At 37.7% G+C, this 25,949-nt stretch overlaps 1 protein-coding gene across 3 annotated transcripts in view; it reads left to right on the top strand.

The window, feature by feature from the left end:
- Positions 1-25,949, top strand: part of LOC121171274 (interleukin 1 receptor accessory protein) — a 128,462-nt gene that overhangs the window by 79,198 nt on the left and 23,315 nt on the right. For all 3 annotated transcript variants that reach the window (XM_041002908.1, XM_041002907.1, XM_041002909.1), the window contains 4 exons: positions 1,281-1,467; positions 17,015-17,180; positions 20,609-20,680; positions 23,696-23,822. In XM_041002908.1, coding sequence (XP_040858842.1) covers positions 1,281-1,467; positions 17,015-17,180; positions 20,609-20,680; positions 23,696-23,822 — 552 coding nt within the window. The remainder of the gene's footprint in view (positions 1-1,280; positions 1,468-17,014; positions 17,181-20,608; positions 20,681-23,695; positions 23,823-25,949) is intronic.

Here is a 25,949-nt window from a genome sequence, read left to right as displayed (position 1 = left end):
CTGTAGCAGTTTATAGCTCTGAGACTGAATGGACACTATCATTTTATTGGAGTGGAAAGTGGACTGATGCATGGGCTTCCTTGGTGCCAGGATATTCATGTATCCATTATTTATATTCTAATATGGATTGGTGAAACTACAAATAGATGATAGTAGAAAGAAGAGTGGAAAGAAAGAATGACTGATTAAGCCAATTCCACGACTACTTAGCTATTCATCATACTCAAGTTGTGTCCACTTCTTTAGTATTTGTGTCCACACAATGACAATTAACTTATGTTTGGCTTAAGTAGTTTACCATCTTTAATAATCGTTCATCTTTTAAGATTTCCTAAGTGAATATTTGCAACGCTAGCAAGGCATAAATAGTGGTTTTCTCTTTGGTTTTCATGTCTACTATACATTCTAAAATGCTTCCGAATCTATCCAAAATTTGCCAAGTAAATACTCCTCCCAAATAAAAAGCTTTTTAGATTTTTTTTTGCACTGCAGGAATAGGATTACCCGCCTAAGGCCTGTAGGTATTCCCCAAATATTATTATTTTTTAATATCTATTTCCAGATTGGCACCCTTTCAGTTTATCTGTCTGTCTGCACATATTCCATGTCTTCAAACAATGTAGGATTGAAATTTTATTGTATAAGCATTACCAGGCTGCCCTTTGTCCTGAGTCGATTCCTAAACTGAGAATAGCCTGAAATGGAATCAGCTGAAATAAAACATCTGGATCCTTTTATGGCCTGGCTGTTAGATTAGTCTTCTGGGACTAAGTTTATATGTGTGCTCCAATATTAGTCGACTTGAATCAACCTATCTCTGCTCACTTTTATTAACATCAGAAAATGTATTTTTACATTAATGGAAATTTACCTCATTCACATCCACTGAGAGGATCCTATTTCCATGTGGTAGACCCTTTATTGTCTGTGGGCAGAGTTTATAGCAAGCAATTCTTGCTATTTCCTTAGTTTTTTTCAGAAGAAGTGCCCCTCTCCCCATGTTCGTATGTTTCCCCAACCCTTTCTATTGTGTTCAGTCCTTTTTTTTCATTTTTTCTTTATTTTTGACAATCTTTACATAGTTAATTATGTATCTGTTTTTACATTTTTTTCTGTAATGTGAATTGCAGTAGTGAATACTTCTGTAAGTCATTTAATTCCTACATGAGCTTATACATATAAATGAAGTCTCAAAACATAACATAGTTCCTCTTAATAGGGATGCTATATTAAATCAAATGCAAATGCGGCCACACGTTTATGGCATATTCTCTTTTCAGGAATACCACATATTGCAGCAAAGTTGCATTTCCGCTGGAAGTTGTTCAAAAAGACAGCTGCTTCAATTCCCGCATGAAACTCCCCGTGCATAGATTGTATATAGAATATGGAATTCAGAAGCTCACTTGTCCAGATGTAGATGGATATTTCCCTTCCAGTGTCCAACCCATCGTCACGTGGTATATGGTAAGCGAAGTCAAAGACATTTCATCATTTCTACCATGCTGATGCTTATTTTCTGGGTTAAACGTAGAAACTAAAGCTTTTCAGAATGTGTAATTTCCTAGTTAATAATTTTACACAAAACTTAGGTTCTTCATTTCTTACTATTTTAAGTGATATTGTATGTCATGCTTTTCCTCAACCTACCATTTCAGAAATTATATTTTCTAGATTACTAAAACTATCATTATTCTCTTAACTTCCTGTCGCAAACATTTTGAGAAATGATCCTTGCTTTTCCTTAGTGTTTAGAGAGGCCAGAAGGAAATGTATGTGCTGGATTCCAACTGCTTGATTAATCTACAGCATATTTTATTATTTGGATATTTTCTTTTTAATCTTCCTTTGCAAGCACTGTCTGTGATGTCTTCCACATCTGAGGGATTTGCGAAATATTTAACAGAAAAAAAAAAAGGGTTTAAAGGTTACACTTATGACATCGAGTTGAATTTTGAATCGCTTCTGGTCTACAGTCACACAAAAGACAAAAATTCAAGGACAGAGTTTATAGCAAAGCTCAGTAACAAGTTAGTCATAGGACACTTGCAGTGAGTCCAGTCACCCACCGCCCAAGACCATATGGAATCCATGCTATAATGGAGAGAAAAAGATACAAGTAGTGTTGCATCTGATAGTCTTCAAAAAACAGGAAAAGAAGGCGAGTATAAGAGAATGACAGCGAGAAGTTCTGAAGGGATTATAAGAAAGGGTCTAGTGCCTTAAAAAGATGAAGAGTGACTGGCCACACTGAAGAGAAGTTATTGAGACTGGAATGGAAAATAAACAAGACCAGGGCGATATCGAGAGGATAAAGAAGGACTGGCTAACAACCCTGCGGCATGGCAGATCCAGGGCATTCGTGACTGAGGGATGTCTTGAAGAAAAATCTCAGAAAAACTAGTCTTTTCATATTCTAAAGTTTAGATGAACAGGTTTAATATAAAAGTTGACATCAAGAAGAATGAAAGTAAAACCTCATCCAAAGTCACAAGAAAGGAGTAAAAACCAGAATAAAATCTCTGCTCAATAAAAGGAATCTTGGGTGCAGAGTGGTGGACTAGTGGCTAAAAGTCCTCACCTTGGATGCTCCAGGGTCCCATATGGGCACTGATTCTAATCTCATCCAGTTCACTGCTTGTGGCCTGGGAAAGCAGTTGAAGACGGCCCAAAGCTTTGGGACTCTGCACCCATGTGGGAGACCTGGAGGAGGTTAAGGGCTCCTGGCTTCTGTTTGGCGCAGCTCCAGCCATTGTGGTCACTTGGGGAGTGAATCATCAGGTGGAAGATCTTCCTCTCTGTCTTTCCTCCTCTCTGTATATCTGACTTTGCAATAAAAATTTTAAAAAATCTTTAAAAAAATAAAAAGGAATATTGAAAATATCTATCATTACAAACTATTTCAGAAATGAGCTAAAATAACATAAATAACAATTGTAACTCAGAAATTTATGTAACTCATTATAATCTTTGAAAGAAATAATTTTATAAATGAAGATAAATTAAAATGAAAATAATAGCAAAAAGAAAATTAAGTATGACGATAATGGCTCCAGATTAATAAAAGGTGACATAAAAAACTTTTTCAACCATATTACAAAGGTTAGTTATAATTGTATCATAAAAGTAGACAATGAGTATTATCATAAGAAAGGAATTTATTATAAAAAAAGTTACTTTATCATGACATAACCATAACAAAAGCATTTCTATCTAGTAGCGAAACCTCACACTTTATAAGGCAAAGGTTGTCAGAATTAAAAGAGAAATAGACAATCCAATACTTATAGTTGACTGTTTTAAATTATGTATCCATTTAAGTTTGTTAATGCAAAAGCTTACAAGGGAAGTTAAAGAGTCTTTTGGTCAAAGATGAACATCAGTACAGATGGAATCTTAATAATTTGAATCCTGTGAAATAGTTTAAATTCTAGCATTCCCCTTTATATTTCAGAAAAATTTAATGAGTTGCATTTGGATAGTGCTAGGAAATCAATTCATTCTCTCTTTTTCAGATATTCATTTTTACTTGTAAAGCATGGTTGCAGGATGAGAAGGAGAGACATAAAGAGAGATCTTTCATCTTCTATTTCATTACCCTTATGGTTTCCTCAGCTGGAGCAGAGCTGGTCCAAAGCCAGGAGCCTGGAGCATGTTCCATGTCTCCCACATGTGTTTACAGGCCCATAGTTGGGCCATTTTCAGCTGCCACTCAAATCAATGCTGACATGTAGAGGCTTAAACCTTCTATGGCACAGCACCAGCACAATCAACTCATTAACTTGAAAACTGGTAAATACAGAGAAATAATCATGTATTCATTTTTTTTTTCTAAGAGAAATCAGCTAATGCAGAATGTAGACTACTGAGGATATCGGTGAATTGTTACTTGTTTTTTTCCTCTGAAGATTTATTTATTTTTATTTGTAAGGCAGACTTACAGAGAAAAGGAGAGATAGTGAGAGTTGGTCTTCCATCCTCTGGTTCAGTCTTCAGATGACAACAGCCAGAGCTGAGCCAATTTGAAGCCAGGAAGCAGGGGCCTCCATTTGGGTTGAGGATCCCAAGGTCTTGAGGGGCCTTTGGCTGCTTTCCCAGGTCAGAAGCAGAGAACTGAATGTGAGGTGGAGCAGCCAGAAAAGGTGCAGCAACCTGAACATGAACCAAATCACATATAGGATGCTGGTTCCACAAGGTAGAACATTGCCCTTTTGCACTTGGCCATGATATGCCAAAGTTGTGCTCTCCAAAAGAATTTTATCATTAATAAGAACAAAATGACATACTTACAAATGAAATTATACATCCTCTGTGATTTGCTTTAAAATAATATTTTAGTACAGTGGATAGGTATATTAAATGAAATACGATGCAGCCTAATTGATACTTGTTGAGACAAAAAAGGTATAATAAGGACTCATTACATGTTCTCTCAGCAATTATATTTTTCAATGATGAGCTTCATGAAATGTGATGTAAAAATGTTAAGAATTTTTGTTGAAGTTACACTGCATATTCCAGTTCAAAACTGTTTCTCAACTTACTATGCAAAATCTCTAATCTCTAAATTTTGAGAGGTTTATTCCCATGTAAAGTCTATCTTTTTCCCTCTCCTTTCCCACATTCATTTCCTGTGCCCACAATGCCTTTTTCTCAGAACAGATTCTGCAAATTTCTTGAATTGTTTTTTTTTTCCTTCAGCCAAAAATTATTTTCTGAATATATATACTCTCATATCTATTTATTTATGGCTATTCTTAGTGTGACTTTATAAAATTCTTTTTAAAATGTTTTATTTATTTATTTATTTGAGCAACAAAGTTATGGAGAGTGTAAGAGGGGAGACAGAGAGACCTCTCTCTGCTTTTTTCCCCCTCAAATGACCACAATGGTCAGAGCTGAGTCCATCACAAGCCAAGAGCTGGGAGCTTCTTCAGGATCTTCCACATGTGTGCAAGGGCCCAAGCACGTGGGCCATCCTCTGCTTTCTCAGGTACATATGCAGGGAGTAGAATTGAAACTGAAGCAGCCAGGAATTGAACCAATGTCCATGTGGGATGCCCACAATGCAGGCAATTGTTTTACTTGGTATGTCACAGTGCTGAAGGCAATGCTCTTGCTTTTAATAGACATTGTATATACATCCAATAGGTACCAGCTGAAAATAAGTTGTGTCCAAGGTTTTGGAAGGAATAAGATGCATGCTAATATCTGTGTAATTTCTAAGGCACTACAATTTAATCCTGACAATTTCATAAAAAAAGAATTCACTTTCTTTTTCAATGTAAAATTCTAGGTTGTACAGATTTAAGCATTTGAGAAGAAATAACTTTTTTAAGACTTATTTTTATTAGAAAAAAATTACAACAAGAAGGAAAGGCAAAAATATCTTCCACCCCTTGTTTCCTATTCTGATTATTCACAATGGACTGAGCTGAACTGATCCAAAACCAGGAACTGGGGGCCTTCTTGTCTTCCACACGGGTACAGGGTCCCAAGGATCTGGGCCATCCTCCTCTGCCTTCCCATGCCTTAAGCAGAGAGGTGGATGGGAAGTGGAACAGACAAGACACAAATCAGTGCCTATATGGGATGCTACACTTGACATGGTAGGATTAGCCAGTTGAGCAGTCACACCAGGTCCTAACTTTTGGTCTTAAATGAATTCACATACCTGTTGAATGCATTGTTCTAACTGCCGCATAATTGAATCTTTGAGAAAAAAAAATGACCTTTGGTTTTAAGGAGGGGAATTCACATACAAGTGCCCTAAAACACTGACTCATGGAGCAGTTAGGTCAAGTCTATGTTTAAATCCCGGTGATTCCCAGGTTTTTGCTCACTGCACAAGTGGTGAAGCTATTAACTAAAGCATGGTAAAGTGGAGTGTAAGTAATGAGTTTAAGAAATGTCATGTTGAGTCGAAAGTTCCTGTTAGACATCCATGTGGAGGGAGGCAGTGACTGTGGGTGCCATGAATGTGACCTTGTAGTGTAGGATGAAAAGCAAGGATCAGATCTGAGCTATATGATCTTTGAAGCCCAGAGGAAGACTAAGCAGAATTTAATGAGATCTGGTGAGCTGGAATTCAGGGGAGACGTTTTGTAATATGAATGGAAACACTAAATGTGGGAAGGAGACAAAGAAACAAAAATACCACAACCGAAAAGCCATTATGCTGGTATGTGTCTAAGAATGTACAGATAGCTAGAAAGGGAGTGAATAAAGATCTCCCTCCTCCGCTTCTGATTAGGGACAAAACGGCCATTGGTGTGGAGCTATACTATTTTATTACTCTATCTTTGATTAATCCGGTGATGCCTTTTTCTATTATATTGGAAACAAAATCAAAGTTTTGAGTAATTGTATTCTCTGACCACTCTTTAGCACCGTTGACTTTGTTTTTAATTCTCTGCCTTTTAAAATCTTCCTTAAATATTCATTATCTTGGCCTCTCCACAGGAGTTCTGTTTTGGTTGTTCTCAACTGAATTCCTCACATTAACATCACAGCCATGGCTGCTTCTTTTTTTTTTTTAAGGTTTATTTCTTTTTATTGGAAAGCCAGATATACAGAGAGGAGGAGAGACAGAGAAGATCTTCTGTCCGATGGTTCTCTCCCCAAGTGTCCGCAATGGCTGGAGCTGAGACGATCCAAAGCCAGGAGCCAGGAGCTCTTCCAGGTCTCCCACACGGGTGAAGGGTCCCAAGGCTTTGGGCCGTCCTCAACTGCTTTGCCAGGCCACAAGCAGGGAGCTGGATGGGAAGCAGGGCGGCAGGGATTAGAACCAGCAACCATATGGGATCGAGGCACGTGCAGTGCGAGGATTAACTACTATGCTATCATGCCAGGCCCCATGGCTTCTTTTAGTAAGACAAATAATACGAATTATAATCAATTCCAGGAAATGTGTTTTCTTGTTATCTTCAGGATGAGATCTAATTGAAAAAGCAAGAAGAAAATAACGTTCCTTGCATGTTACAGTGCAAGACAGTGTGCTAGATATTTTATATGGCATAACATGTACTCTGTGAGATAGAAGTCCTTTGTTGACATATTGGGAGATGAAGTCTCAGAGACCTGAACAATAATACCAAATATTTATTAAGCACAACATTGTTCCAAATGCCTTATTTATTTTGCTTTAGAATCTCCACATTCTTATGAAGCAGCCTCTCTATTATTCCTCCACTTTATTATTGAAGAAACCGAAGTAAAGATTGAGGATTGACCATAGCGTGCAAAAGGTACAATCTTAAGTGGCAGGTACCCACACTTTTATGTCATCTTATAAAATTCACTCCAAACAGTCCAGCTGCTAATCAGAATCTGAAGTTGCAAGGCAGTTCTGTGCATTTCCTAATCCTACACTCCTCAGAGCTAATGTGGAGAAGCTGATCCTTTTATGGCATAGGGTCCTTGGAAGAGCAGGGTGAACACTCAGCACATGTTGGGGCATGAACTGAATTGTGGGACTCAGGAAGAGAAGCATTGCAAACAACCTGAGTTTGGGAAGTATAGGAACCAAAATATTTATCTTTCAGAACTGCAGAGGAAATGAGGCATGATTAAATTTCTCTTCACTGTGTGACTTGTTTTTATCATCCTCTTTTCTCCTGCATGGCAGGGTCTCCTTAATTCATATCTCAGGATACAAAGTTCTCTCATTCAACAATCCTGTGAGTTAAATTGATGTTCAATAAGTGTTTGTTGAATAAGCTAGAATTTGTAACTAGCCTGGGGATAAAGACATGATTTACAAGAGATTTGCTCAATATCAAATAGTTTATAAAAGTACACCTGAAACACAATATGCATACAGATCAAATACTGTCTTTGTATTCACATAGAGACCTAAAAATATATAGCAGTAGATGTACGTGGAAGTGTGATCCTAATATTCCTTATATATTTATTCATTAATTGTTTGTGATTTAATATATTTATTATTTTGTTAGATTCCAGAGCTTCAAATTATGGTAGAACAGCCTAACATTTAATATTGGATTAATTCTGTTCTTTATTCTTAAAGTATTTGATTTGAAATATTAGCTTTTGGAGACAAAAAAGCAAAAATGATTTTCCTATTCTCTAAGGATCAGATGAGCCTTTATATTTGGTGTTTTAGATCTGGCCTTATGGAAGCTGTTGAAATATGCTCAAGTGCTATTTAGCAGTATGAATATCATTATGAGTATCAGTTTGAAAAAATCTGGTTGTTCTTTTGCACATTGTGTTCATAAAATTGATTAATTGGTGTAGACACTGCGGTGCAGCTCATTAAGCAACTTCTTGTAATGCATGTATTGCACACACGAGTGTCTGGTCAGCTGATTTCTCATCAGAAGGAGAGGATGGGGAGACATAATCCAAGTCCGAACAGAAAAAAGAAAAAGTTATCAACATCAAATAAACTGTAACACAAAAACCGTCGAAACAGAAAAAGAAGGGTGCCGCATTATGATTAAGGGATCAATTTGAATATATTGCTGTAGTAAATATATGCACCCAATGCCAGGGCGCCTGGCTATTTAAACAGTTGATAGTGACTGCACAGGGGCACAAGGACTTCCACTTCGATGGTAGTGCTTGACTTCAACACCCAGATAAATCGGACAATCAATCAACAAAGGAACAACAGAATTAGTTGATAGTAGGGACCAAACTGCCCCATTGACATCTGAGAGCTGTCATCTCACAGCAACAAAGTGTATGTTTTCTCCATCTAAGCTCGGAACATTCTGTAGGACAGACAATATGTTGGATCATGAAGAAAAATCACAAAAATAAAAATCGTAGCATGTATTATTTCTTTTTAAAAAGATTTATTTATTTTTATTGGAAAGTCAGATATACAGAGATTAGGGATGATGGAGAGGAAGATCTTCCAGCCTCAGCGACCAGAGCTGAGCCAATCCAAAGCAATGAGCCATTAGCTTCTTCCGTGTCCCATGCAGGTGCGGAGTTCCAAGGCTTTGGGCCATCCTCCACTGCTTTCCCAAGTCACAAGCAGGGAGCTGGATGGGAAGTGGGGCCATTAGGACAGGAACTATATGGGATCCCGATGAGTGCAAGGTGAAGTGTTTGGCCACTAGGCTACTGCGCTGGATACAGCATGTATGGTTTTTTACCACAATGAAATGAAGTTTAAAATGAATAACTTCAGAAGCTCTAGAAAATTTTCACACACATACAGACTGGACAATATATTCTTGAATGAGCAGTAGGTCATAAAAGAAATGAGAAGGGTAAACATAAAACATCCCTGAAATCCAGCAATGATTCCACAACATATCATGGGATATAAGAAAAGCAAGGTTAAGAAGAAGTGAGTTTGTGCCTACATCAAGAAATTGCTGAAGAAAGATAACAGTACAAACCCAAAGTTAGTACTCGGAAAGCATTTAATTAAAGAATGATTATCTCAATAGATACAAAGATAACATTTAACGAAACAGAACGCATTTTCAAGACAAACATCTTAAGCAAACTAGATATACAATTATTCCTTAACACGATCAAGGCAATACATAAAAAACACGCAGCTAGCTTCATCCTGAAGCCTTAAAAGTTGGAAGCATTTCCACTAAGTTTGTGAATCAGATAAAGATATCCAGTTTCTCTTTTCAACTTAAAACAGTTCTGGAACTTTTAGACACACATTAGGTAATAAAAAGCATTAAAAGAATGCAAATTGGAAAGGAGGAAATCAAATTTTCCTTGTTTTCAAAAGACATAAACCTATAGGTAGGGAAATCAAAAGACTCTGTTAAGAGATAATTCGCACTTGTAAGAGATTTTGGTGAAGTTGCAGGATAAAAAAAACTACCCAAGAAAATCTGTATGCTGTGTATAAATGGACAATACCAAGGCTGAGAAGCAACATATAAGGATGGTACAAAAATTTTGTTAATAGTGCAAAAATTAAATACTCAGATATAAATCTAACCAGTGAATAACATATCTATATTTTAAATAAAATATTTTAAAAAATGAAGAAGACAAAAAGTGGAAAAATGTTTACATGTTTGTGGAGAACAGTTTGTGTTATTATAATGTCCTTACTGCTCAAAGCAATTTACAAATTCACTGTAATCTCAATCAAAATAGCAACAAAATTCTTCTAAAAACTAGGGTAACTGATGCTGAAATTCATGTGGAAACACGAGAAACCTCTAACAGCTAAATTAATGTTACCAAAAAACAGTGCAGGAGGCATTAGAATACAAGATTTCAGGACTTACTACCATCTAGTACTGGCACAAAAATAGATATGTAGACCCATGCAGCATAATGGAAACTACAGAAAACAATCCATGCATTCACAATCAACTGGTCTGTAACAGATGAGCTAGAATCAGTCTGAGAAAGAGGATAGTCTCTTCAACAAATGGTTATGGGAAAATTGAACCTCCACATAGAGCAATATGAAATAGTGTCCCTAACTTACACGTTACACAAAAATAAACTGAAAATGGATCATGATTCTTAATCTGCAACCTGATGCTGTCACATTACCGGAGGGAAATGCGGGAAGGAACTCTGAAAGGCATTGGCATATTTCAGAAACGTCATGGGAAAGACTTCATGAGCACAGAGAATGAAAAGATAAACAGGTGGGGTTGTCTCACGCTAAGAAGCTTCTCCATTGCAAAGGAATTCCTGAAAGGAAAATACAGCTGACAGAATTAGAGAAAATGCTGCAATCCATGCAACTGATACAATATTAATACCCAGCTTCTATAAAGAGCTCAACAAATTAGCAACAACAATACAAACAATTAGCTTGAGAAGTGAGGAACAGATGTGGACAGGTATTTTTTTCAAAGGATGAAATCCAAATGTCCAACAGAAATATGAAAAAAAAAATTGCTTAGGATCGCTAAAGTCAATCATCAGAGAAATTCAAATCAGACAAATTCAGATAAAAACCACAGTGAGGTTTCACCTTACTCCAGTTGGGGTGGTGGTTATCATACAGAAATGAGAAATAAATAAGTGTTGGCAAGGATGGGGAGGGAAATGTGCTCCGATTCACTGTTGGTTGGAATGTAAAGTAGTGTAGCCATTGTGGAGAACAAAACCACAATCTCACAGAAACCCTAGCATAGATCTACTGTATAACTTAGCCATACCGCTGTTAGGAATTTACTCAAAGGTGATGAAAGCAGCATACGAAAGCATAATCTGCACTCCCATCTTTATAGCACCTCAGTTCACATGAGTTAGGAAGTCAACCCAGATGTGCATTAATTAATAATTGGATAAAAATGTGGTACATATATACTAGGGAATACTGCTCAGCCATATACATGAATAAAATCCGGACCTTTGCAACCATGTGAGTATAAGTGGTACAATTATACTACATTAAATAAGCCAGTCCCAATGAGACAAATATGATGTATTTTCCATGATCTGTGCTAGTAGTCAGAATGCCAAATAATGTAATCTACATGAATAAAATTGACATTTTAAGATTTAATTATTTTATAGCCACATAGTCTATATGTTTGCATAACAGTGTTTTTGCTTCTTTATTTACTTACCAATTATTTAATTGTTGGAGGGTTAAGTTTATTCTTTTGAATGAACTTAAAGTAGGCCACTGTAAAAACTAAAAAATAATAAATACACAAAGAGGAGGAGATGTGGGGAAGCAGGTAGGAGGCACAGTTGGGTGGGAAGAATCATGCTCCTAAATCTGTATTGTGAAATACATGAAATTTGCTCATCATATATAAATAAAATAATACAAAAAATAGGAAAAAATGCTTCAGGAGCTTCAGGAGCCAAATCCTACCTGCATTGCTGATCCAACTTCTTCCTAATTGCACACATGAGAGTCAGTAAATGATGCTCTGAATATTTTAGTTCTTGCCATCTGTGTAGGAATTTCTGACTCCTGGGTTTACCTGATCCAGTTTTGGCTGTTTGGCCATTTCAAGAAGGAGCCAGAAAATGAAGATTCATTCTCTCTGTCTCTCTTTCTCTTTCTTCCCCTGTCACTATATTAAGTACACTTCTAAGTCTTAGTGCACAGCTATTCAGAATTGCCCAGATATTGTTTTTAAATCGTTCAGAGAACAGGAAATATTTTTTGTTTGTTTTTGTGTTTTAACTTTCAGCCAGGAAAGAATTAGGAAAGGCCATTTCTGAAAACGTGGCAGGCTTGGGCTTTTGGTTTCATAACCCAACATGTTGTGCTGCGTCAGCAGGTTATTGAGAAGATAATACTGTGTCTTTATAGTATAGTATTTTTAAATGCTTGCTTTAACTTTATGTAACATTTTAGCTTGGTTCTTTATCTTTTTCCTTTCCCTAAATTCTTTGTATAGTAATTTTTAATCTTTGATGTGAAGAAAGTATCATAGTCTTCCATACTTTCATATATAAATCTTTATATGTATATACATGCAACATTTTATGTGTAGTTTTAGAGTATCTGATGATCCAAGATTCATTATTTAACCTTAAAGCCAAATTCAAGTATCTGAAGTCTTAGGACATTAGATTAGGAGAAATCAATCAATCATTCTGTGCTTCTGATAACACACCATTCATATCTTATCTCTCTTGCTGTCATGTTGTATTTACCTTTTCTGTTCTGGATAGACTCTCTCTCTCTTTTCCCATTGTGTATCAATCACACAGAACAAAATAGAGGCAATGTATGTTGCCCTTAGAGATTCATTAAGTAATTGAATGGATTAGAGTGATCTGTAAAATTCCATGGGAATAAGTGCCAGTTCTGTTTGTACTGGCTATTATGTACCCAGCTCCTAACAGTGCCTGGCACGTCTAGGGGATTTTGTAAATAATTGTTTTGTGAACACTGAGAGACTTATTTCTATTCATTCGAAGTGATTGGCTGTAGATGTTTTGTGAGATTTTGTGGCCATGTGTAGGGGGTTTTATGCCAACACAATCTTTGATGCAAAACTTCAAAAAGTAGTCCCGATTTTTCAGACTTAGTTTTGTGGATTCATTCTTTGTATCCTTAGCTCCATTTTCTCTACCCACCCTACAATCCATTACTCAATATCTTATATTCCATACACTAATTCTCCTTTATATATTCCATTGGCTCTCAACTCCATGCCTTGTGTCTTGGCTTAGTTTTGAATGTATTTTTGCCACGTAATGCACAGTTCTTGAGCATGTACATTGAGGCCAGGTATTAGGCAAGCCGCTATTACACAGGTTGAGGACTCGCCCACCTTTCCTGTATGGAGTTCATTTCAAAAAAAGGAAATGAAATACAAGCAGAACATTATTGTGTAATAATTTAAGTCATAATATTGGGGGAAAATATTACGACAGGGACGGTAAATTCTTCATGCATGTTCCTGTATTTCTCACCCGGATCCCACTCCTACATAATTTCTACCAATAATCTGTTTAACTTTTAAAGATTCAGTCTGAATCTCCGTTGTTAAGTTTTTCCAAGTGCTTACTCTTTGGTCTTCTCACACTTTTGTGCCCCAGTATGTCTTTCATTGTATTTGTTGCAGTTATCTGCTAGGCAGTTTATACAAATGAATTAGGCACCATGTCCTTTCCTTTTTACATAATTCTTATTGTATATTTCTCAAATGAAAATACTCATCTTTATGATGTCATAAGATTGCTTCACTTGTACCCTTTGAAGCCCCCACATCATTTATTTGTGCTCAAAAATCTCAAAATCATTTCTTGTGCTGTTCGTTACCTATTTGTTGCAGTCAGTTGCCATGGTGATCGTTGTGTGGTTGTAAAGTTGCTCTTCTATTTGACCTCTCTTTTTTGAATTCAGAATGAGGAAGTGATGGGTCACCTTGATGGATTGTAGCTTTTCTCGTCAGGCAAGTGCTTGCTCCATTGCTGAAATCCACTTACTGTTAAATAATGTCTTGTATGTGGAAACATTTTTCTATACTTAGGTCATCTAGCCCTTTTACATGATTGTTTTCTTCTGGAATTCACACAAAAGATTGTGACATCACCATAAAATTTGCTGGACTTATTTGAAATATTAGTTTGTGTTTGTCAGGTACATTTGCAAGAGGTAGAAGAAAATGGGACTAGAAAGAGAAGGAATGTGAGAAGGAGCGAGAGAGAAAGCGAGAGCACTAGCTAGGTTTTAGAGGCTAGAACTGATGAATGTTGACAATTCAATATTAGCCTAAAACTACTCCCACAATACATGTGAACATTGGCATGTAAAATATTTCCTTTCTTTTCTTTCTAAACTGCTATAAGCCTGGAAGGTTTAAAGCAGCTGACAAGTTCTTTTCAGCACATTGTTAAAAAATGATTATTAATGGACAATTAGGTAATAATGACCGATTTATCATCTGAAAAGTGTTTTTCCAGTTTACACTGATTGGACAAATTAACCTGATTTAAATGGTATGGCTGCATGAATACTATTAACACTGAGACTGGTTTCCCCATGGCACAGGTTGAGAGCCACCTGACCGAGTTAGGACACATGGATCTGGTGTGGTAGTTCAGTGGCTAAATCCTTGGTGGGCATGTGCCACTTCCCCTCTAGCTCCCTGGGAAAGCAGTAGAGAATGTTTCAAAGCTTTGGGACCCCACACATGTGTTGGAGACCTGGAAGAGGCTCCTGGCTTTGAATTGGCTCAGTTCTGGCTGTTGCGGCCACTTGGAGAGGGAGCCAATGGGGAGGTCTTTTTCTCTGTCTCTCCTCTCTGTAAGTCTGCCTTTCCAAGAAAAATAAATATATATTTTTTTAAAAAAGAAAGTGTTTAAGAATTAGGAGACAGTATCAGCTGTGGTCTTCCCCTTTTACTTATGGAATTCTTTAATTACTGGAGGATTAAGCTTGTGATTATGAGGTAAATGGAAATTTTGATATCCCCTAAGTGAAAAAGAAAAATAAGAAGGAGGAGGGTGGCTTGGAGGAAGTAGAAGTTCTATTATGGTCATAAAATTGTGTGTATGAGATGCATAGAATCAATTATATTTACATGGATCAATTGATTTTAAAAATGTCAAGGATTTTGAAACAAGTAAAATAAGTTCCCATTGCAGCTTCCGTACTGCCTTGCACTCTTACACCACAGTGGCTTAACCTCACGGGCCTTTGTTCTCTCACCTCTAATATTAAAGCATTATAAGCTTCATAACTGGGATGAAGATGATGAGAGGTAATAAAATATATGTTAAGTGCGTGGCTCAATAAGATTTTTACAACCTCAATTCCCTGATGAGTATGTGTTGGTTTTCAGAACCTAGGGCGAGGGCTCTACTTAGCCATTTGGAAAACTGAGTTTCAGATTTGTATTGTGATGTCTAGAATATGCCTTTGTTTCGTTCTTTTTCCATTTGTGCAGCTAGAGCATATTTATTGTACATCACTGCTATTAAAGAATATGTAGGGGGAAAGAGAAAAAAAATTTTTTTTATATTCATGATAGAGTTCCACAGGCTCAGAGTTTCCCTTTTCACCTGCCCCACTTTTGAGCTGTTTAAACGAACAGTGCCCCAAGAATGAAAAGCAGTTCCAAAGATGTTTGAACTTAATTTAAGCAAAATCCGATGAAAATTAATCGTAGGATCAGAGATTTGTTTTTGCCATTATACTTTTTGCTAATGCAAGGGTTTTGATTGTTTTGCTAATGTGACAAATGACCAAAAGTACTGCCTGTTCCAACAGAGGAAACATTGCTAACATGGATTAAACTGTGCACACACCAGCATCCTCTTCATCATCTCCATGAGGCTAAACTTCAGTGCTACTGTTGAAAGACATTCCCTGCAACAAAGACTTTCTAAATATGCATCTGAGTGTAACACTCACATTTCAAAATGCATAATTAGAAACTGGAATAAAATAAAATAATTAAACTTGAATCAAAGATTAAGTATGTGAGTACAGAAAATTTAAAATACAAGTCAGTAGTAGAATCCCAGAAGTTTAAGCACTTGAAGGGTCTTAAAAATAGTATCATTGATTTTTATCATTGAAGATGTTTAAAAGAAAGCTAAGATTTTTCTCAAAATGTAAATGTTTTTCATATATTTTGTTCTTAGAGGATAAACTGAAAAGTTTTCTCCAAAAACAGAAGACAAAACAGCATAGCCTGTTAGTAAAGTTAAGGGATGAAAATAGAACTCTAGATATTGTAAAGGATATTTTCATATCAATTTTTTAAAATAGCTGAATTATCTGAAATATAATTTGAGAACAGAAACAAGTTCCTTGGTCATAATAAGGTTAATAAAAAATTATTTAGCTTTTAGATTTTGGGTCTGTAATTCTCAATTGTGAAAATGTGATGAAATAGAGAGCTGTTTGGAAATGACAGACGGAGTCAACAGGATGATTGAGAGTGCCAAAAACAGCCATCTCAATTGAGTCCTGGGTTATCAGATCGTGTGACCAGATTCTTGAATTCATATAATCAATGAAAAAAATGCAGAAAAAAAGTAACTTTTCTAAATTGCAGAGTTTTCAGTTGCTCTAATTTACTTAGTCCTTATTGTATTGCTTCACTATCGACATGAGCTTTTGAGAATTCCAATACCGGAACCTGAAATGAAAGATCTTTGCTTCTGTAGTCATGTAACTTCAGAATTCTAATGAATCCTTTACAGAAAAGAGCTATGTATTCTTTTTTGAAACATTATCCAACACTTGACCAAGATAATTTTGTAGGAAGTTACATACCTATATTTATAAGTTCACTGCAAATGTGTTTGTGTGTGTGTGTATGTGTGTGTATATATATATATATATATATATATATATATGCATATGGCCACCATTTCATATCCTGGATGCTTCACTGCTAATCCTGATGATGGCATGAAAAAGCAGCAGCAGATGGCCCAAGTGTTTGGGCCCCTGTTACCCATTTGGGAGACCTTGATGAGGTTCCTGGCTTCGGCCATAGCTATTTCTAATAGTTGCATCTTTCTCTCTCTCTCTTTCTCTAACTCTGATGTTACAAATTTAAAATCTCTTTTTAACGAAAAATAAACTATTTTGTTTTACTTCCTCAAGGGTTGTCATAAAATAGAAGATTTTCATAACGTTATGCCAGATGGCATGAAATTGAATTTTGTCATTGCTTTGATTTCAAATAATGGCAATTACACCTGTGTGGTAACATATCCTGAAAATGGACGTACCTTTCATCTCACCAGGACTCTTACTGTAAAGGTGGTAGGTAAGCATGATTTGTATTAAGTATACGCAGCAAATGCATGATGATTTTGTTCAAGCTCTCAATATTTTTTCACATACAGATATGTATGCATTATATGAAAATAGGCAATGCTTTTAATCCATGGTGTTATCACTTGAGGCCTGCAGCAATTCCATGTGTCTAGTATCAATTCAATAATACATCAGCCGAATAAATCTGCAAGTGACTGATACAAAGGAAATTTGGGAAAAGAATGCTAGGCATATCTTTGTTTAAATTATATTACTGTCACTTATTAATAGCATGACTTTAATTAAGGTTCTAGTGCCCTTATCTTTACACTTGGACCAACACTATTACTCAGGAAAATTCCGAATATTAAACATAGCGTATTGTGTGAATGCAGTTCTGAGCAAGAGATAGAGAATGTATGAATGGTAGTTAAGTGTATTGTTGAAAAAGTGTCCTACATGGTTTCATTAAGCTCTATTTTTGTGGAAGCCAAAACTCCTGTTGCTGTCACTGAAGGTGCTTACCGGCAGCATTCCAATTTCTGTACTGATGGGATAGGGTGTGAGAGGCTAGAGAAGTGGAAAGGACAGGGCCTGTGCAGAGCCCAAAAACTCTGTCACCAGATAGCTTCAGATCTAGTGACAGGATATGTGGCTACGTGCATTGTGTTAAAAGTGATAATAGCATAGGAGAATAATACCATGCCATATCCATATTTTGACAGGACTCACAGTCCTACTAACAATGAGATTCGGACAGAAAGTTAACTTTTTGATATAACTCCTTGGATAGTAGACTTAATTCTGAATCTTGGGGTTTCTCTGTCCAGAGCTTTTTGAGATATTGGCCAATGACAAATTACAAAAATATTACAGTTACAAAACTATAGTGCCAATTACAAATATAGGGGCCAATGTGATGGCTTAGTATACTAATACCACACCTCCAGTGATGTCATCCCATTTTGGCACTGTCCCTAGTCTCGACTGTTCCCCTTCTGATCCAGCTCCCTGGTTATTGCCTGAGAAAGCAGTGGAGGGTGGCTCCAATTCCTGGGTCTCTGCACCTGTGTGGGAGACTCAGAAGAAAATCTTGGCTGTCAGCTTTGGAATGGCCAAGTTGTAACCATGTGGCCATTTCAGGGATGTACCAGTGAATGAAAGATTTATCTCTTGATCTCTCTCTCACTGTAACTCTGACTTTCAAGTATAAAATAAGTAAATCTTAAATCACAAAAATAAATGGCTTTGTCATAGTCAGAAAGTTCAAACCCATCAATTAATGCTAAGTGAAAGATTAATGAGGAAGAAAATAACTGAATACATTTTGTGTCTAATGTGAATGGACTTTGGAGGCCAAATGAGTTACCCAACTTTATATTCAGCTGTGTGTGTGTGTGTGTGTGTGTTGATACAACTATAGACTCACATACTTAAGTTCACCCATTTTTGGAAAGGTAAGAGGAGGAATGCTTGGTCACCTAGTTTATAGTTGTAAAAGTAAGTAAACACAGGTGGAGAAGGAGAGGCTTACCGTCTAATGCAATCAAACTTATACATTATACCACAAATCTAAACCATGAGATGTGTTTTATGATTCTTCATTTTATAGTTAAACAAAATTAGCTTCCTAACAATTACATTAAAACTTAGACTCTAAGAGTTTGTAGACAGCCTGAGCAGGCTCTGACCTTGCTCGGAATGTTTATTGCTCCCTACACTGAAAGCCTCTTCAACCTATTGTTTTTCCAATATAGAGGAGCAGAAATCCTGTTGATACAATTCAGCTGGTAACTTGACCTGAAGTATACTTATATGAACTTGAATTGCTTTAACAATATGAGTTTTGATTTTACCATTTATGTATTCATTAACTTAATATTTATTTAACCATGTCTAATACTAGATATTCTGGAAATAATGGGGAGAAATCGCTAGACAACATATAACAAAAATATGAAAACAATTGTAGTGTAGTTTGATATTTCTATCTCACACAGGCTTAGTTTGATATCTCTATCTCACACAAGCTTTGAAAAGCAAGAAAAGTATACTTAATAATGTGTGCTTAAAGGTGGAGGATATCATAGAGCCTTGATAAAGGATAATCTATCTTTGTGCTCAAAATATCCGATCACAAGCATAAAATACATAACAAGTTTCTAATTCTTTCTAGGTACAAATTACATGTTCTACAATACAGTTGAGTTTAATACTATCAGTTATCTCATCGCCCACACTGCCCTGCCCCTCGTAGAGTGCAGTCCTTTAAGACTACCATAACCCTGCCTGATATGCCAGTCTCGTGCAGTGTTTCCCGAGGTTATCCATGCATCTGCCTGACTCGTCTACAAGTCAGTTTCCTACAACTCCCTCTTCAGGTTCAGTGATGTTCTGGAATCACAGAAGATTCCATAAACTCCTTATTATATGAGCGAGTTTATTACAAAGGCTTCACATGGGGCAGGGAGGGAAATAGTGCACAGGGGTAATACAGAAAGGTTTTGAGTGTAGCAGTTCACTTCTTCTGAAGTTGAAATGCCATAACTTCATGGCTTGTATTTGTCTTCACCAACTCTGCAGTTCTCCGACAGCATTTGTAAGGGATTTTATAGATTCATTTCGTAGGCAAGACTGATTAAGCAGTGGCATTGGTAATTGACTCAGTCGCCCGACTGTTCACTCCATGGAATTTAGGGAGTGAGCTCACAATTCTAAATCGTGTACTGATTTTTATTTCTGGCCACCTGCCCTCTCCTCCTGGAGACTACAGCCCCAGTCATCTCATTAGAACACACCACTCCAGAGACTCTAGGGGTCATAAAAGCACTCATGGCAGGAGATGCAGCCAAATATGACAAATGCTGCTGCTGCTGCCTCTATCATTTGGGAAATTAGGTGAATTTTAGGAGCCTGGAGCAGAGCAAATATGTATTTTTTAATATATATCTCACTTACCTTAGTTCATATAACTAAAGTGCACTAATTAAACAAAAATAGAATTAAGGGATTTCTTTTTAAAAATATTTACTTATTAAATTGGAAGGCAAATTAACAGAGAAGGAGAGACAGAGTCCTTCCATCCATGAGGTCACTCCCCACAAGGGCCAACCTGAGCCTATCTGAAGCCAGGAGCTAGAGCTTCTTATGAGTCTCTGTTTTGCATCCAGGGTCACACGGACTTGGACCATCTTCTGTTGCCATCAAAAGGGAACTAGATGGGAATGGAGCAGCTGGGATGTGAACCGGATCCCTTATGTGGCACCACAATGAGCAGAATAGCTTGTTGAGCCACTGTGCTGGCCTCAAATTAAGAGATTTCTTAAAAGGACTTAGAAAATCATGCCAGGAAATTGGAAACGGGTTCACAGAAAAGCATGTTCTTGAGTAAGACTCATTTATTTGATGAACCCCTGTTTTATTTCCTCTCTTTCACAGGCTCTCCAAAAGATGCAATGCCTCCTCAGATCCATTCACCCAATGAACGTGTGGTGTATGAAATAGAACCAGGTAACTAACTACAGACATGACTCTGAATCTCAGCTATATTTTCCCTTTTTTTTTTTTTTTTTTTTTTTGAGGGCGAAGGCAGCTTTTATTGCTTCTCATGGGGAGGGCGGGGAGGAGCGCTTCCTCAAGGCACCCCCAACCTAAGGCAGGCATGGGTGCACCCCCGGAGGGCCAGAGGAGCCAGAAGGTCCTTTCAGAAAGGGCCCTCTCTCGAGTGGTCCACCGTCCGGGTCCGGACTGCAGCTCCAGCACCCACGGAGGGAAGCACCTTTGGAGGTATGTGCTGGTGCTGACAAGGAGGGAGGGAGGGAGGCAGACACCATGAGCAGAGCAGCAGAGGACCAGAAGGTTGCCAGCCCCCACCCTGACCGGCGCCTGATCCTTCAAGGCCTGGATGGTGTGACTTTTGGCCCAGAAGACCTTGCTCGCTGGGACAGCTGGCCGTTTAAAAGTCTCAAACTGCGACTCTTCACCAGCTGTCCGCTTGTCCTCTGGGCTGTTGCGCATGTGGCTCTGGCTGGCTTCTGGGGGTGGGAGGCGGGGCTCATCACTGGTAGGGCAAGTGACCCCGGGAATGGTGGGCAGGTCCTTTGCAAGCGTCTGGATTAGTGGGGAGTTCCGACACTCCATCAGGAATTTCTGGTCATAGATGATCCTGGTGCCTCCCGTGTGGGGATGAAGAGCATGCCCCCAGGGGTGGTGCTGTAGTCCCCAGGCGGCAGCTGCACGCCATCCCTCAACACCACCTGGCGAGTGGCAGGGATGGCCAGCTGGGGGTCCAGCTGTAGCTGCTGGCCCCAGACTTGGTCCGCTGCATACCACACGGCCACCCTCCCGCCGCCCTCGCTGCAACAGCCTATTTTCTTATTTATAAGATGTTAAAATGTCAGTTTACTTAGTGCAAGATGATGCAAAGCTACTATAAAGACATACACAGATTGAAACTGAAGTGTTTTTAGAAACCAAGGCAGCTCTGAGGCTTAGCTGCTTTCTCAATCTCAAGGAGAGCTGCACAGGTGTTTTTGTTTTGTTTCTCACTTTCAGCATCTGCTCTCTTCCACTGCTCTCATTCTCTCCCTTAGGGATTGCTGTTCAAGAAAGTGTTAGTTTGCACGGGGCATTGTCTTTTAGGGCAGCTACAGCTACAGAAGACATCTTCTAGACTCCTTCATGATGAAAGAGCAGGGTGGAGCCTAGATCACATCTGAGAATTAGGCAGCATCTGATTGAGCTGGTACACATGGATTCAGAGTTTAGCCACGTGCTTGCTATGGGCCTCTGGGTAACTTTTTCATTCCTGGCAATAATCAGTTATTACCACAACTGACGGTTTGTTCCTCAGACTCAAATCTGCCTGTGATTAAATACATTGACAACCATGTTAAACTTTATCATTTTTTGTACTGTATCCTTTGTAATAATTTCACTATAGGTACAATACAAGGTTTAGAGAACAGCAATACCAAAAACAAAAATAAATTTACAAATTAGATTTTGCTTGAAAAAACAAAGAGGGCCTTACATGGTAGCCTAGTGGCTAAAATCCTCACTTTGCATGTGCCCGGATTCCATATGGGCACCGGTTCTAATCCTGGCAGCTCCACATCCCATCCACTCCCTGCTTGGGGCCTGAGGAAGCAGTCGAGGACAGCCCAAAGCGTTGGGACCTTGCACCTGTGTAGGAGAACCGGTAGAGGCTCGGGGCTCCTGGCTTTGAATCAGTGCAGCTCCAGCCATTGCACCTGCTTGTGGAGTGAATCAATGGATGGAAGATCTTTCTCTCTGTCTCTCCTCTTCTCTGTATACCTGACTTTACAATAAAAACAAACTCAAATAAATCTTTAAAAAGCTAGGCAACACACTAAGGGATCTGCTAAAGTCAATGGAACCGCATTTCTAGAATTAGCTGTGAAGTGGTATAGTAATATGAACATTCTTAATAGAATTGCAGTAACTCCTTATTAATGACCTAATTGTCTTTTATTTACCTCTCATATGCTTTCAAAAAATCCTCACAGCGTTCAACCTATGTTCCTTAATGTTTGTATGTATGAAACAGGAAGAGGAAAACTTAAGAATCATGCATTGGGAAGGTGGACAGGCTATAACTGCTTAAAGAGACAAACCTAAATTAAAATTAGGGTGATGATACAGTTTATCTTCCAAACTGGGCACATTTTGATACTGAAAGCAGTTGATGTGAATAACTGACCAGGCGTGTAAGCAAAACACAGCATTGTTTATGAGTAAATCTGAATGCAAAATCACTCTGGGTTGGAACCTGACATGTAACTTAGTAACAGTTCGCTCTAAGGATGCCTTAACATCTTCAAGCCTGGCCTTTTATTTACAGAGAACATGCGTTTTAAAATGCCTCCCTTGTTCTCTAAAAAAAAAAAATCTTATAAGCTCATGAGTCGGTTTAAATATTCAGCACAGGTGCTTTTAAGTTTTCAGTGAGTGTGTTGCAACTGCTATTTGTCATTAAAGTATTCTTTTCTGCAAAGAATATCCCTAAACACTTGTTCCATCTCAGAAAGGGAGTGTAAGATTTTTTGTTTGTAAGCTGTCTTAAGGTTTGTTGAATGCACTCTTGCAGAGGGAATATTTCAGGATTCCACTTCTTAGGCCAACTTTTCTGCTATGACCTCGCTGATCCTCCCTGAGCCTTTCCTTGGCTGTGCTTTGTTCTGGAAGGGAATGACAATTGAAAAGCAAAGTTTGTAGCTTGTAGCACTTTCAGCACACATGCTGCCTTTTAAAAGCATATTCACATTGCATTGATAATGGCAATTTTGGGCACTTCATGTAGCTAATGGCTTTTTTTACAAAATTAAGTTATAAGTGACATGTTTCCTTATGGTAGATCGATAAACTATTTTGACTAAACTAAGATTTTAGATCTATATAATTGTATGGTTTCTGAATAGATATAAAATAAAGTGAGTATAACCATATTAAAGTTACAAGTCATTGGATTATCTTGCTTACACCACTGTTTTTTGTTTGTTTTAGGAGAGGAGTTACTCATCCCCTGTAAAGTCTATTTTACTTTTCTAAAGGACTCACGCAATGAAGTTTGGTGGACCATCGATGGAAAAAAGCCCGATGACGTCAATCTTGATGTAACCATTAATGAAAGGTACTAGGGATTCAGCCAAGGGTCACTAACCCCTGTCCCTGAGAAACACTAATCAATGAAAATTTAAATTTTCGTTTTTTGAGCTTCATTAGTAGAGGTCAAAAGCATTATCACATATTTAGTGACAGCTTCCCAAAATTGGGATATTGCACATGTAATTTCAGAGCCACATGCTACCTGATGACTGTTAATGGAATCTAATTTGAATGCCTTGGAGCTAGGCTCCTCCCTCACACTTCCTCTACAGGGTTTGCACTGCATTGTCTTAACCCCGGAAAGATTCACACAATTTTGATACTCTCTTTGAAATAGATAAAATGCATATCCCAAGTGAATAAAAAGGAAACAGTGTAAGTTTGTGATACATGAAAGATTATTAGTGTATTTCATTCTCTTTCTCAATCCTGGAAAATATTTTTGTGCCCCAATAATTATGGATCATTTGCTGTGTTTTAATTGGCATGGATTTTCTGTCTTCTAGTTTTTAATGCACATGAATATGTGTTACATTCATAATCAACAATAACTAAAATATCAAGCAAATGCATTTATGTTCTTTAAATTGTGGTAGTAATATAGCTCATTTTAAAAATAGTAGTGTGAGTCATTTTATTGCTATGTAAACCTGACTTTGGTCCTTGAAGACAAGACTACTCTTTAAATGAATTTTACCATTGTCAAAAAGCATTTGACTCTTGGCAACAACTAATGAAAAGATTAGCAACCATCAAGCTACATAAAAAATTTGTTCCAGGACCTTAATTTTTATCACCTATGTGATTACATATTTTGAACTACTTTGTTTCTAGACCTTGCGAGATATTTTTTTCCTAATGGTGAGTTCAGATTTAGTGTAGAAAACCTAATATATTTACTGTGCTTTAGGTTTTTGGTCCCTAAGTAAGTAATTAACTGCATATGAATGACAGTGTTAGACCAGGCTTTTCAATAAAATGTGATAAATATTGTGACTGAGTAGTGTCAAATGGTTTGCGAGAGACCATTAGGAGATTCAGTCAGTTTTTGGAGGTAAAGTACTACTTGTGACATGATATAGTATCAAATGCAAGATCTGAGTTTAGAGTGTGATTAGATAGACACATAAATGGGAAGTATATTTCTAATGTGAGGAGCATCATGTTCAAAGGCAGAAATTTACAGAAACAGAAAAGATTCAAAGGTGGAAAAGTTATTCCCTAAAATTGAAGTACATTTTTTTTTTGGCAGAACGTGTTGATGCAAGGTGTAGCTGGAGGCCCCGAGGGAGAGATCGATCAGTTCAGGAGTTCTGAACGTTGTGATTCCCACACTTGTAATAATAATGAATGAATAATAGGGTAAATCGTGCTGTTCCTTTTGCTGCTATGGAAACACATTGTCCGTTTTCACAGAAGCAATAGTGTTCAGCTTCGGCTAAACCAGTCGGGGCCCTCCATCAAAGCATATGACTGACAGTAAACCAAATCCAAAGGGGAGCCTGAGTAGCCTATAGCTATTAGAGGATGATTTTCTCCTTTGAGTTAAAATCAAACATCTGTGTATTTTAATAATTTTTTTGCAAGAATTACAGAGAGAGAGAGAGAGAGAGATACAAAGAGGAGAAGGATTCTCTCTCTCTCTCTACCTCACTCCCCAAATGGCCACAATGGTCGTGATTGGGCCAGGTAAAGCCAGGAATCTAGAATTCATATAGCAGAGCCCAGACCTGAGCCATTACCCTGTGACCTCCAAGTGCATTACCTGGGCACTGCATTGGAAGTGAAGCAGCGGTGAGGTGATAATAACAGTCCTACACGAACAGTTATTTAGGATTCTTCTAGTAAGTATGCATCCATAATGCTGTTACCAGGGTCCGTAGGCAATAATACATGCCGTGTAGGCACTACTAATTTTCTGTTACAAAAAGAGAAACATAAGACATAGATTTTCTACCATGCCCCATGTATACAGCAGTAAGTGACAGTGCTAAGCAAAACTCAAATGGATTTGCACCTGTGGAATTCTGTCTTAACGAACACAGCATCCCGCCTCATTAGTTTCAGTGAAGCAAGATGTTTTGCTTTGAAGAGAAACCTATAGCAAGAATCCATGATTGGAATTTGATGTAAACAAGTCTGCAAAGTAGAT

This window comes from Ochotona curzoniae, unplaced genomic scaffold, assembly GCF_017591425.1.
Source record: "Ochotona curzoniae isolate NIBS_2020 unplaced genomic scaffold, NIBS_Ocur_1.0 scaffold_2587, whole genome shotgun sequence".
In the NCBI taxonomy this organism is placed as follows: Eukaryota; Metazoa; Chordata; class Mammalia; order Lagomorpha; family Ochotonidae; genus Ochotona; species Ochotona curzoniae.
Note: the sequence above shows the minus strand (reverse complement) of the source record. Positions and strands in the feature narration are given on the sequence as shown.